Raw genomic sequence first — 13,688 nt, forward strand, 5'->3', positions numbered from 1 at the left:
AGAGTAGCAATGAAAATAATTTTATGGTTGGGGGTCACCACAACATGAGGAACTGTATTAAGGGGTCACGGCATTAGGAAGGTTGAGAACCGCTGAGCTAGTGTCTCTATTACTCCTTAATAAAGGGCCTGAAACATGGGGGACCTTGAAGAACAGCTCTTTCCTTGGGCAAGCTTTTCTTCCTTGTCCCATAGATATGAAGGCTAATTACATCCTCAAATCCTTCCATGTCCAGAAACAGGCAATTCCAGATTTTTTTATACAGCAAGGAACTAAAGACAGAAATGTGGTTGGGAGTTAGGAACTACAGGGGATTTGTCTTAAAGCTGATTTATCTAGCAAGCACACTGTTTATACATGAAACTGATCCTCCTCTGTGGCACACCAATGTGTTCAGACCAAAAGTGTTAATAAAAACTTGGTTCTCAAGAGAATTTGTTACTTGACACACACATTGTTTAACTGTGAACTAGAACATAAATGCCTAGTGTATCAAATACTACCATTTATTGGGTTGTTGGAAAAGTCATGAAGTATTTTATCTTTGTTTTTCAAAGCTCATTTATTTATATAAAGAACAAAGATCAATCAATGTTTTGTTCGATAACCTTTTGCCATCTTTCGGTGAGCTTCATAATTCCTTGTTCATAGAAGGACCTGTCTTTATTTGTGAAAAATTGAACAAGGTGCTGATTTACAGCCCACCAGAATTGAACGTTATACCACACAAGGAGTTTTGAAGGGAGCGAGACAAGTGGAAGTCTGATGGCGCAAGGTCAGGCGAGTATGGTGGGTGTGGCAACACATCCCATCCAAGCTCCAATAATTTTTGACGGGTGATCAAACTTGTGTGTGGTCTCATGTTGTCGCGATGGAACACAACTCCTTTACAATTAACAAGCTCTGGACGTTTCTGGATGATGGGTTCATCCAAACTGTCTAACTGCCGACAGTACACATTCGAATTGATTGTTTTGTTCCTTGGTAGGAGCTCGAAAAACATGACACCTTTAAAATCCCACCACACTGAGAGAATAACCTTCCTCTGATGAATGTCTGCTTTTGATGTCGTTTGAGGCGAATCATCACATCGGGACCAAGACCGTTTGCGCACCACATTGTTGTAAATAATCCACTTCTCATCACCAGTTATCAGTCACTTCGTTTTCCTCACATTTAATGAGCATATTGCAGATATTTATACACGCCGTCAAATGAATTTCTTTGAGTTCATGTGAAACTCAAATATCAAGCTTGCTTACATATCCCAGCTTCTTCAGGTGGTCATGAACACTTAAATGATGGATGTTCAATCATTGGTTTCTGCAATCTCTTGTGTCGTGTAATGTGGGTTTGACTTGATCAATGCCTTTATTTTGTCATCATCAACCTCAGTGGGCCTCCCTGACTGAGGAGCATCTTTGAGATCAAAATCATCAGCACGGAATTTCGTGAACCATCGTTGGCACTGACGTTCTTGCAGAGCATTGTCACTATAAACTTTATGCAACTTTTCACAAGCTTGACGCGCGTTCTTCCCTTTATGGAAGTAAAACAGTAAAGTATGGCAAAAATGCAGTTTGGTCTTCCATCTTCAACTTGTTGTAAAAGCTCCAAAACTCAACCAAATAGTTCAAATTTGTTTTAGAATGAAGCTAACCCTGTCAGCTGTCAAATGACATAGCAATAACATAGATGCAAATGACTCTAGTACTTCCAAAAATGAAGTAGTGCCATCTGTTGCAAACATGCATCATGACTTTCCTGACAACCCAATACATATGTGGATATCTAATACATATACATATAAAGGAGCCATAAAGTTTTCAAAAGCGAAGCAAACAATTTTAAGATTGTCTTTCATGGATAAATATAGATAAATGTGAAGAGAATGGCACGTCTGTTGAACTTTTAATGGAAACGTCAGGAATAAAACTACAATTTTTAAATTTAGGTAAGTTGAAGTTTCTTAAAATACATTTATTTCCTTTAAGGATAAACTATACTTGTAATGGCAACAAGGTATCAAATTAAGATTCACCCCTGTTTTGTATTTCCACATTAGAACACTGATTTTAATCCCCTGGGTACTTTGGAACAGAGAAAATAAGGGTGTGAGTAAAAGGAGGCTGGTGGAGGAAGCAATACATCCTCTGATATTCCCAATTCCATCTTTCAGTCTAAATAATATTTCAATATTTTAAGTATTATAGTTCTACTATTCCCAACCATTACTTGTTAAGAGGGAAAAAAATTTATTGAATGTATACGCTTTAGGACTCAATTGCATCTAGATAAAAATTTGTCATGCTGCCATCCCTCCCTCATTTATAAGATTATTAATCCTTTTGATGATTACAAAGTGCTTTGGCTATGTTTTTCAAGTTCTTAAGGACTACAAACATAAAACTTAACTTTTACAACTATAAATTATATAGCTAATATATACACTAATTTTTTTTAAAGGTTTTATTGGGGAGTTGGGGGGAGGGAACAGCATTGGGGAATCGTGGAAGGGGAACAGACAAGTTGCTGTCCTTTTGTTCTTCAGTGTAGTTGTGGAGGATGTTGCTTCACTGGTCCATGTTGGTATTATCATTGTGCTCTTCCCGGGTGAGGCAGATCGGTCGCCAACCATTGGACAGCCACTCACGGCAGCTCACGGCAGCTCTCGCCAGCTGCCGACCACCAGCCGCTCATGGCAGCCCACTGCAGCAGGGGCTGCAGCCTACGCTATCGCAGGCCCACTCATAGCAGCCCAGCTCCAGGTTGAGCTGTTGTTCACAGTCTTAGCTGTAGAGGGTGCAGTGTCTCTGGTCCATGTGGGAACCGAACCGGCGGCCCTGCTGCTCAGACCTCACGCTCCCAAGCCAACTCTTAACCAACTGAGCCACTCGGCCGGCCCCTATAAACTAATTCAATGCTAACTGAGCTGTCATAAGCCTCGGTCCTGTCCTGTGCTCTGCTAAATTTGGTAGGAGGTTAAGAGTCAACAAACTTTTTCTAGCTTCCTTTGTAAGTTGGCTTTCAGTTAGGTTCTTTTTTTTCTCGTAGGAGATCAGAAAGTAGACCGAGTCAAATGCGGTAGCTGGCAGACACTGGAAACTGCTGGAACAATAGTGGGGATAGGACACAGGGATAAACAGCACCCTGGAGATGTCACCATCCCTGATCAAAGCAGCACCTCTCTGGCAGAGCCAGAGATGACTGTGACAGTGGCTTTTACAGTGTAGTAGCCAGTACAGGCTTGTGGACTCCAGCTCAGAAGTGACACAAGTTTCTGATCCTTAGTCATTACCCATTCTTCAGAGCTGTCTGCTTCTCCAAAACCCCCTTTTTCCCTTTTGCTTTTTCCAGCCTTACTAACACCTGTGTAATCAATTCCCTCAACTAAATTGCTTTTATTTGAAAAATCACAAGGGCTTTCCGTTTCCTTGACTGATATATTAATTTTCCAGTGAGAGGATTCAAATGGGACACTAGTATTCAAAAGGCTGGATTAATAAGTTGAATTTCATAATAAAAATATAAAAATAGATATATGAGGGAAGAATTAAAGGTTTATATTTCATATTATCCATAATATTATTCTTTAGGGGTTCAGTAATATTGAACAAAATGCAAAACTGTACCATAATCTAACAACACTAAATTCTGAGAGTAACATAGTTATCCTTAGAACAACGAGAATATACCAATTGGTAAAAGAATACAGGCTTTATTATAAGTAATTTAAGCAATATAGAAAGGCATAACAAAAAGAGTAATGAAAAAAACCAAAACAAAACAAAACAAAAAATCCTCCAAATATAGCCAGAGTCCTACCCCTAAAAAATAATCTCCATTATAAGCAGATAAAAATAATTCTAAAACTATATATATATATATATATATGTATATATATATATGTATATATATATATAAAAGGCTACAAATATGGACATAATTCTATTACAATGTGATTATGTTATGTATGCCACTTTTAATGAAAACAATATTAAACTGAGTTCACTTGAACTAAAAGAAAAAGACTGCCATTCACACAGACACACACATGGGGAAAAAATTAGGAAAACCTTCAGGAGTTGGTATATTAATGTTTTAATTTTTTAAAGTATGGATTCTCATATTTCTACTAGTCCCTTGCTTCCTCTTGTTTTCTTAGTTATACTATTACTGTCAAAATTTATGTAACATTTTAGTGCTATTCTATAGTCATAATTCCTACATTTAAAGGACTTTGTTCTATATTTAAAGGACTTAATCTTCATTCTTAGTTCTTTTACCAAGATTCTTCTTGAATCATTTTATTTTATCTCTTGAACAGCTTGATTTTACTTTTTTTTTTTTTCAAGATGTGTTCAGGGGTGTTATATTCTCCGAGGTTTTGTATATTTGTTAATGTCTACTGACTTAAGATTTCAATAGTAATTTGGCTAAGTATAATATTTTTTGGTCACTTTTTTTTCTTTAAGACTTGCTAGACAAAGGGTGGCCCACAAACTACATATAAGCCTGAAGATAAGTTTTATTTGGCATTCAGTGTTTAAAAATATTTAATCCAACTGATAAACCTTTAGCAAGACTGAACAGGAAAAGAAGACACAAGTTTATCAATATCAAGAATGACAGAAATGACATTCCTACAGATTCTAGAGATATTAAAAAGGTAACGGGAATATTACAAACTTTATGCCGAAAAGTCAACAACTGTGATGAAATAAATTCCTTGAAAAACAAACTACCAAAGCAGGCTCAGGATAAAAGAGAAAACCTGAACTGCTTTATATCTAATAAAGAATTTAGAGGGACCGGGTGAGTGCTTGCCAGCAAGAGTCCACGCGCTGGCTCCACAGGAGGGCGTCTGGGTCTCCAGCCACCCACTGCCCCACCGAATTGAGCAAAGAAAAGTCGTCATTAATTTTTACTGCCGGCTATCGTGGAATTCCTCCTCCCAGCAAAGTAACTCTGGGCTGGGAAGCCTGGCGTGTGGCCGGAGGGTTCCTCCCCCAACAGGAGAAGCCTCCCCACCACTGAGGTGTCCCCCACGGGGTTCGCCCTTTCTCTCTGTGGCCCTGGAGTCAGCGTGCCTCATGTCTGTGCCTCTCCTACCAGCCTTGATGTGGTCTCTTCTTTAAATCCTTAGTTTAGAGGTTCTGTTCATCTAATGTTCAGGTGACTTCCGAGGTTGAATACTGCATAAATTATTTGTAATTTTGGTGTGATCCTGGGAGGCAGTTGGCACAGTGCCCATCTATTCTGACAGCTTACCTCTGCCCCCTTCCCTGCCATTTTTGTTTCCCTTCTTCTTCCTGTCAACTAAATGGAGGAGTTACCCCAAATTCTGACCTTGGGCCTCTCACTTGTCTCTGTGCTTTACGTTCACAGGCACCATTATTAACTTCTAGTTTCTTAAAAACTTCCTCATTAGCCTTCATTTTAATTCTGTGATCCAGAATTCTAAGCTCCAAATGTACAACTTCTTTAACATCTCTTATTTGTACCTTGTTCTGCCCCAATTAATCTTTCCATCCCCAAACAAAAATAATTTAAATGTGTTATTCAAAAGCTTCCTATAAATAAAACTCCTGCCCTAGATAGATGAATTCTACCAAACATTAAAAAAAAATAATAATACCAGGGCCGGCTGAGTGGCTCAGTTGGTTAAGAGCTCGCTCAAGAGTTTGAGCTCTGAGCAACAGCGGTTCGAGTCAGCCCGAGCTGAGCAGCCGCTGAGCTGCCAACAGGTGGCAGGATGGCTCAGCTAAAAAAAATAAATAAATAAAAATAATACCATTATAATAGAAACTCTTCAAAAAATTGAAACTGAGGGAATACTTCCCAACTCATTCAATGAGGCCAAAATTACCCTAACAAAAATATGACAACAGCATTACAAGAAAACTACAGGGCAATATCCTTCATGAACATGGATGCAAAAATTCTAAACAAAATTTTAGCAAACTGAATAAAACAGTAATATGAAAAGGGTAACAGATCATGACGAAGTAGGGTTTATCCCCAAAAGTAGGGTTGGTTTAACATTTGAAACTCAATGTAATTCATCATATAAACAATCTAAAAAGAAAAACCATAAGATCAACACAACAGTTGCAGAAAAAGCATTTGACAAAAACTAATATTGAATCCTAATAAAAATGTCTAGCCAATTAGAAATAGAGTAAACGTCCTCAACATGCATGATATAAGGCATCTATGAAAAGCATACAAATAACATCATACTTAACAGTGAGAGACTAAATGCCTCCCCCTAAGATAAGGAACAAGACAAAGATTTCTGTTCTTACAACTTCTATTCAACACTGTAATGGAGGTTCTAACTTGGGCAATAAGAAAAATAATAAAAGGATCAGAATAGAAAGAAAGAATTAAAACTGTATTTATCCCCTTGGTAGAAAATCAGTTGGAAGCTACAGAAAAGCTCCCAGAATTAGTGAGCTAAGCGAAGTTTCAGGAAACAAGATCAACAAAAAAAATCAATTGCATTTTTAATAGTGATGAACAATCTGAAATTAAAATTTAAAAAGATCATTTATAATACCATCAAAACTATGAAATAATTAAAGAAAAATTTGGCAAAGATGTGAAAGACTTGTACACTGAAAATTACAAACATTACGGAGAGAACTAAAAGATGACTTCAATAAAAAGATATACCATGTTTCATGAACTAAAAAACTCAGTATTTTTTAGATATCAATTCTCCTGAAATTGATCTATATTTTCAGCACAATTCCAATGAAAGTCCCAGAAGTCTTTTTTACAGAAATTGAGCACCTAATTTAAAAACTCAAATGGAAATGCAAAGGACCTGGAACATGTGAAACAACTTTTATAAAAAGAAGAACAAAGGTGGAAGACTAATACTATTAGAATTTAAGACATATTATATATAAGTCCAGAAATAAGTTCACACTAATATGAATAACTGATTTTCAACAAAGATGTGTAGGCAATTTAGTGGAAAGAGGGTAATCTTTTCAACAAATATTGCTGAAACAACTGGATATCCATATGCAAAAAAAGAACTTCAATCCATACTTCACACCATATTATTTCCAAATGAATCACAGACCTAAATGTAAGAGATAAAATTGTAAATGTCTTATAAGAAAACAAAGGAATAAATCTTTGCGACCTTAGGTTAGGCAAAGATTTCTTAGATACGATTCCAAAAGAAAGATCCATTAAAGAACAAATTGGTAAACTGAACTTCATGAAAGCTATATGCTCTTCAGAAGATACTAGTAAAATGAAAAGATAACAACAGGTATTGATGAGAATGTGATGAAACTGAAACTCCCATACACTACTTGTGGGCACATAAAATGGTACAAGGTGCTTTGAAAAAAAACGATTAGCAGTTTCTTGCAAAGTTAAACATACATTTACCACATAATTGGGCCATTCCACTCCTAGGTATTTAATCAAGGGAAATTAAAGCAAACATCCATATAAGTACTTCCACATGAATGTTCACAGCAACTTTATTTGCAATAGCCCAAACATGGAAATAACCCAAATGGGGAAATCCACTTGATATTCATGATAATTGAATGCATAAACAAATTGTGGTACATCTATATTATGGAATACTACTCCACAATACAAAGAAATGAACCATCAATACAGGCAACAACACGGATGAATTGCAGAATATTTATACTTAGTGAAAGAGGCCAGACTAAAAAGAATATGCAATATACATGCTTCAATTCAGATAAAATCTTAGAAAAACAAACCATATATAAATTTTTTAATATGTATGTGTATACATATGTGTGTGTGTGTGTGTGTGTGTGTGTGTGTGTGTGTGTGTCTGACATACATACATGTATCAGACCAGTGGTTGCATGGGGACAAAGAAGGGTGGGAGAAAGGTGTTACAGAAGGGTATAGAGAAAATTTTGGGGTGGATATGCTTGCTATCTTGATGTGGTGATAGATTCATGGAGGTATATATATATCTCCAAACATCAAATTTTTTTTTTTTAAATTGGGGAATTGGGGATGGGAACAGACAAGTTGTTGTCTTTTTTTTTGTGTTCTTCAGTCTAGTTGTGGAGGACGTTGCTTCACTGGCCCAAGTTGGCACCATCATTGTGCTCTTCCCGGGCGAGGCAGCTCAGTCGCTGGCTTCTGGAGGGCCACTACGCCATCACCGGCGACTCATGGCAGCCCAGCTCCAGGTTGAGCTGTTGTTCAGCATCTTAGCTGTAGAGGGCAGTGTCACTGGCCCTAATATGTGGGATCCGAACCGGGGTCCTCTGGCATCCCAAGCCAGCTCTTAACCAACACGCCTCTCGGCCAGCCCCAAACATCAATTTTTACACTTTAAATATGGTACTTATTGCATGTCAAGTATACCTTAATAAAGTTGTGTAAAAATGTAAAATCTGCCTGTACTAGGCTCATATTCCTCCAAAGGCAAGAACAGTCTGAAAGGCAGGTGTTGCTCCCCTCCCACCAATATTTTCTTCTTTTATTAGAGCTTGTTTTATTAATATCTATGGTAGAAATTTCATTCTGTTTCAGTGATGATTTTCTCTCTAACTGATTTCTTTGTCAATTTTCTATATTTGCAGTGATTGTGACTAGATTTTCTATATGCTGTGGTACAGTTTGGGTAAATAACTTTATTTTTTTTCTCATCTTATGAGACCTGTTTGAATGATACTTGAAGGCTGGTTACTACATTCTATTCTTTTTTGTTGCCAAAGTGAAATGGTGCATGTATATTTATATGTATGTAGTATTTTCAAGGACAGAAGGAAGAAAAAGTTCTGCTAGAGTTAAGTATAGTCCTGTGTAATAACTCTAGGGGTTGCTTAGTTAGGAATTAAGTTTATTAAGGATTATAATCTGTACTGTTGTCTCTGCTGAAATATAGTACCAATAGATGACGCTTTTTAATTTTTTCTCAAGTTTCACCATTGAGCTAATATTCACTCTTCCTATTTACCTTTAAATTTGCAAGTACCTTACCTTTCCAAATATTGCTTTTAGGAAAGTGACAGAGGAGCTACGCATGACACCATGCCATTTAAGAATCTGCTGTGCCTTTTTTGTGGTTAAAATCTTCCTAATTCTGTTTGTGTTGCTACTGAATTTTAGAGCTACTTTTACTACTTCTTTGATTGGGGGGAGGGCATGTATTCTTAATGGAATATCCTGTATTAAGCTTTATGCTGTCTGTTATTTGTTCTGCTTAGAGTTATCCCTCAAAGATTGCTGCCTTCAGGAAAAATTAAAAGCTATCATGAATAGATAATAATATAATTTTAGGAAAAGGAACCTGGTGTTATTGTTCAATGATTATTTCTGATTCTGTATAATAGCTGTTTTGAACTCTTCACAATAAAGAATTTGACAACTCATATATAAAAAAGCAAAGTAACTGTACGTACACTCATGAAGAAGACATCTTGGTTTTTACAAATAAAATAAGGTGTCTCAGAACAAAGAAGTTATCTTGTAAATATTTAACAAAGACAGTGTAAATTATAACATTTCTAGAGTTTAAATAATTCAATGTGGTTGATTTACATTAGGAAAGAATGACCTGGAATAAAGTCAATGAAAGAGGTTTCTCAAGTACGGTTATATCAAAGAACCTACAAACTTTTTGCTGATATAGAAAAACGGGCCACATTCCATAGAGATTTTGACTTAGTAGGTACATATTAACAAAACTTCTATGATTCAATAAAATAGACCTTTGTATTTTAAAGGGAGGACAAACCCAGCAATACCGCATTTAATGCATAAGCAATACTTACCAGTACCGGAATTTTGAACCTAATGTAAAATAATGTGCAAAAAAATTCTTTTGAGGTGGAAGTGGTCTGTCCAAACGGAAGAATGTGTGATGTTCTACACATGCTTTCCACAAATTTTTGCATGCTCTGTAATTCACCATGTTAAATCCCAATAATGTTTCTCTAGATTCATGCTGTAATAAAAAACAAAAAGCAGAGAATACCAGGAAAATATCAGGATCCAATGCTTCATTTCATTTATTTTTTCACAGATAAATAGTCTAGCCTAGCCTTACAAACACTAAAAATCACTTTAGTTATTAAATTTTTTTTATTTATCCAATAAAAAAAGCAGCAAAATAAATGGAAAGGTTTGCAGAATATGGACCTCATTCTGTAATATTACAACTCTTAGGAATTTTTATTTTAGAACATAGTTAGAAATAAGTTTAAAAATTGATATATCTTTAAAAAAAACTTACCAGTACTAGCTATAATTCTGTTTCAAACTATAATCCTGGCCCATACATTAAACTTTAAGATACAGCATCATAACTTGTAACAATATTTCTAAGTTTATAAATTTGTCTAGACAAGAATAAGTAGATGAGAATATTCAGCACTTTTAAACGATATGAAACTCAAATTTTAAAATAAGTAGCAACAGAATAGAAGCATTTCTTTAATTTTTCTCTGTAAGTTTGGCAGAAATTCCTATTTAAATAAACATTTTCATTGAAGTGAGCTATATATGGTGAGGCACACATGTCATAAGTGTACAGCTCTGATTTTCACACAATGAATGCAACCATTTCACCTCCAACCAGATCAAGAAATAGATCATTATTAGCACCTTTAATGTATCTGTGGTATACTTTATAAAGGGAAGCCTTTCTACCAGATTACCTTGGCAAAAGTAATCACTTTTCTGACTTCCATTACTATAGATTAATTATGCTTGTTTTTGAAGTTTATATACATGAAATCATACATATGTGTCTTTAGGTCTGACTTTTGTTCAATATTATGTTTCTATATTCATCCATATAGCTGTGAAGCAGTGATTCACTCATTTTCATTCTAAATAGTGTTCTATCACATGAATATACCATAGTTTATTTATCCATTTATTGATAGACAGTTGATGTTTTCATTTTGTGCATGTAAAAATATTGCTGCTATGTATATCCTTGTATGTCTGATGCACATTTCTGTTGTTGGATCATAAGATATATGTGTGCTGACCTTTAGTAGATAATACCCAATCATTTTCCAAAATGGTTAGATCCATATATATACACACTCCCTCCCACCAGCAGTGTGTGCTCCACACACCAATGATATAACAATTTTTTCATTACACTATTCTGGTGGATGTGGAGAAGTATTATATTTTGGTTATAATTTATAATTCACTGATGATTAATGAAGTTCAATACCTTTACATGTTACTGGCCATGTGGATAACCTCATTTCTGAAGTGTCTATTCAGATCACTAGCATATTTTTGGATTGGGTTGGATATACAACTAAAGATATCGTGTGTGTATTATATACAATATTCTGTGCTACTTCATTCTCTTAATGATGCCTTTTGATGAATACAGTTCTTAATTTTAACATAGTCCAAGTTATTGATCTTTTTTTTTTGAGGTTAGTTTTCCTTCTATGTCCCGTTAAAGAAATCTTTGCTCATCAAAAAGTCATGAAGATATTTTCCATAACTAAAATACAATAAAATGCCCATGTATAAGCATTTAATTACCATGTTAGAAGATATGATGCTTGGAAGTCTTAATTATGCTTAACAGTTGCTATGTATGCACTAACAAATACTGTTTACATGTTGTATAACATACCACAAACAATGCAAAATGACAGAGACTGTCTCTGAGTATGACTGCAGTAATGTAAAATCTAAGATGCATATACATTCTCCCTTTTTTGACACTTTGCACACTTCAAAGTCTATATATGATTCTGACATTCTACTTATTGTATTTGGAATGTAACAAAAATTTCCCCACACATTTTGTAAACAATAGATATACAAAATGTGGTATTGAGAGGTAAATACAGACCATAGTTTGGATATTTAAAAATGAAGAGATAGTTCAGCGAGAAAACATTAATAAGGTAACACTCTGCAGAGCATGCCTGTATACTGTCTTTAGTTGACTTTTGTTGCAGATATTACCTAAGGCTAAACACATTCTAATCATACATTATCTAAGACAAAGGTTGTGAGGATTAAATTACCTAAAAATTATTGGCATATTACCAGGCACGTAGTAAGATCTCAATAAATGTTAGATACTATAACTACTATTATTATTACTAATAACAATAGTACTATAATGGGAAGCAAATTAGAAAATTGGCTTCTATACTGTCTTCTACCAACATAATTATTTAAAGTAAAATGTGTTCTCTAGTTTCCAGATAAGGTTTGTATTTTATTCCTCAAAACATTTATCAAAAAATGTACAAAAATGTTCATTAGTAGCATTAATCATAGTTGCTACAACCTGGAAATGGCAAAATTGTCCATTAACATAAGAAAGAACAACTAAATTATGGTATATTCATTCAATAGAATACCATAAAGCAATGGGACAAACTACTGCTGTGTGCAACAACATGGATGAATCTCACAATGTTAAGGGAAAGAAAGCAGAAAAAAAGAATATTCTGCATGAGTTCTTTTTTTAAAGTTCAAAAATAAACAAACTAACCCATGGTGATAAAAGTGAGAATAATGTTTACGTTTTGGGAGGGTTAATGACTGTAAGTGGGCATCAGCTCCATTAGCAATAATACCAGCTTTTGGGCTGGCAGTGATGTTCTACATATTAACATTATATATCATACAATTATCAAACACTAACCTAGTATCTGTATACTTTTCTATTTCAATAAAAACTGAAAACATTTTGTGAGCATAAATGATGAATCATAATTACTTAGATCAATATCCTCTTATAAAATGTAGCTGATTCAAACACATTTTTAAGGTTTTCGAATACATTTTACACACATACAACCATCTTGAAATCTGCACTAACTTGTCGAGATTTCTAAAACATAATGTACTTCAAAAAATAAGGTTAGTTTAATTGGATAAAATAGAGAAAATCACATGATGAAATTCTTCCCAACACTGTAACTTTCCATGGTAACTCAATGTGTTGTATTTAATACGTAAAAAGGGCATTACCATTCCAAAAAAGGGAAGGAAATGTACTGTATGTTCATGAACAAAAAACAAAACTAAACACTCAGGTTCCCTTAAATGAAATGAGCTTATATATGAAAATGCTATAGATTTAGTAGAAAAAAGAAAAAGGACATATAAAATGCTCAGTTACTGCCTTTATGAATGGACCGTGGCAACAGATAATGAACATCAAGACTAAGATCAGTTTCCAGGTTCAAGAGATAGCAGAATGGATATCTAGAAGAACTTTAAATCATAACCACAGAAATACTGGGGAAATAAATACATTTTGTCATAAAATGTGTATTAATTAACTTGGTAGGCAGTTATCGACAGTATTAATAACACTCACTTGCACTAAAAGTTCTGTCACGGATGGGTTATCTCTTAAGACTTCATTTATATTAGTAATTATTAGATCATTACTCACCAATTCTTTTCTAAGTTGAATAAAAAACTGTTTGCACTTAAATGAAATTTTTACAATCTTCAACCTGGATAAAAAGAGAATGGAGTATTTAAAATATTGAAAAGATAATAAACAATAGCAAATTAAGAAAATGATTTAGGGGCTGGCCGAGTGGCGCGTTGGTTAAGAGTTGGCTTGGGACGCCAGCTCTGTGCAGCAGGACCCCGGTTCAGATCCCACATGAGGGCCAGTGGCCAGCAGCTGGAGTGAGCTGCCAAGAGCC

General features: G+C 35.0%; 1 protein-coding gene across 1 annotated transcript in view; it reads right to left on the reverse strand.

Moving 5' to 3' along the window:
- Positions 1 to 13,688, reverse strand: part of PTPN4 (protein tyrosine phosphatase non-receptor type 4) — a 195,059-nt gene that overhangs the window by 58,705 nt on the left and 122,666 nt on the right. The window contains exons 12-14 of the mRNA XM_019668705.1: positions 13,427 to 13,490; positions 9,801 to 9,973; positions 6,980 to 7,096 (exon numbers count right to left, since the gene is read on the reverse strand). Coding sequence (XP_019524250.1) covers positions 6,980 to 7,096; positions 9,801 to 9,973; positions 13,427 to 13,490 — 354 coding nt within the window. The remainder of the gene's footprint in view (positions 1 to 6,979; positions 7,097 to 9,800; positions 9,974 to 13,426; positions 13,491 to 13,688) is intronic.

The sequence above is a fragment of the Hipposideros armiger genome, unplaced genomic scaffold, assembly GCF_001890085.2.
Source record: "Hipposideros armiger isolate ML-2016 unplaced genomic scaffold, ASM189008v1 scaffold_533, whole genome shotgun sequence".
Lineage (NCBI taxonomy): Eukaryota > Metazoa > Chordata > Mammalia > Chiroptera > Hipposideridae > Hipposideros > Hipposideros armiger.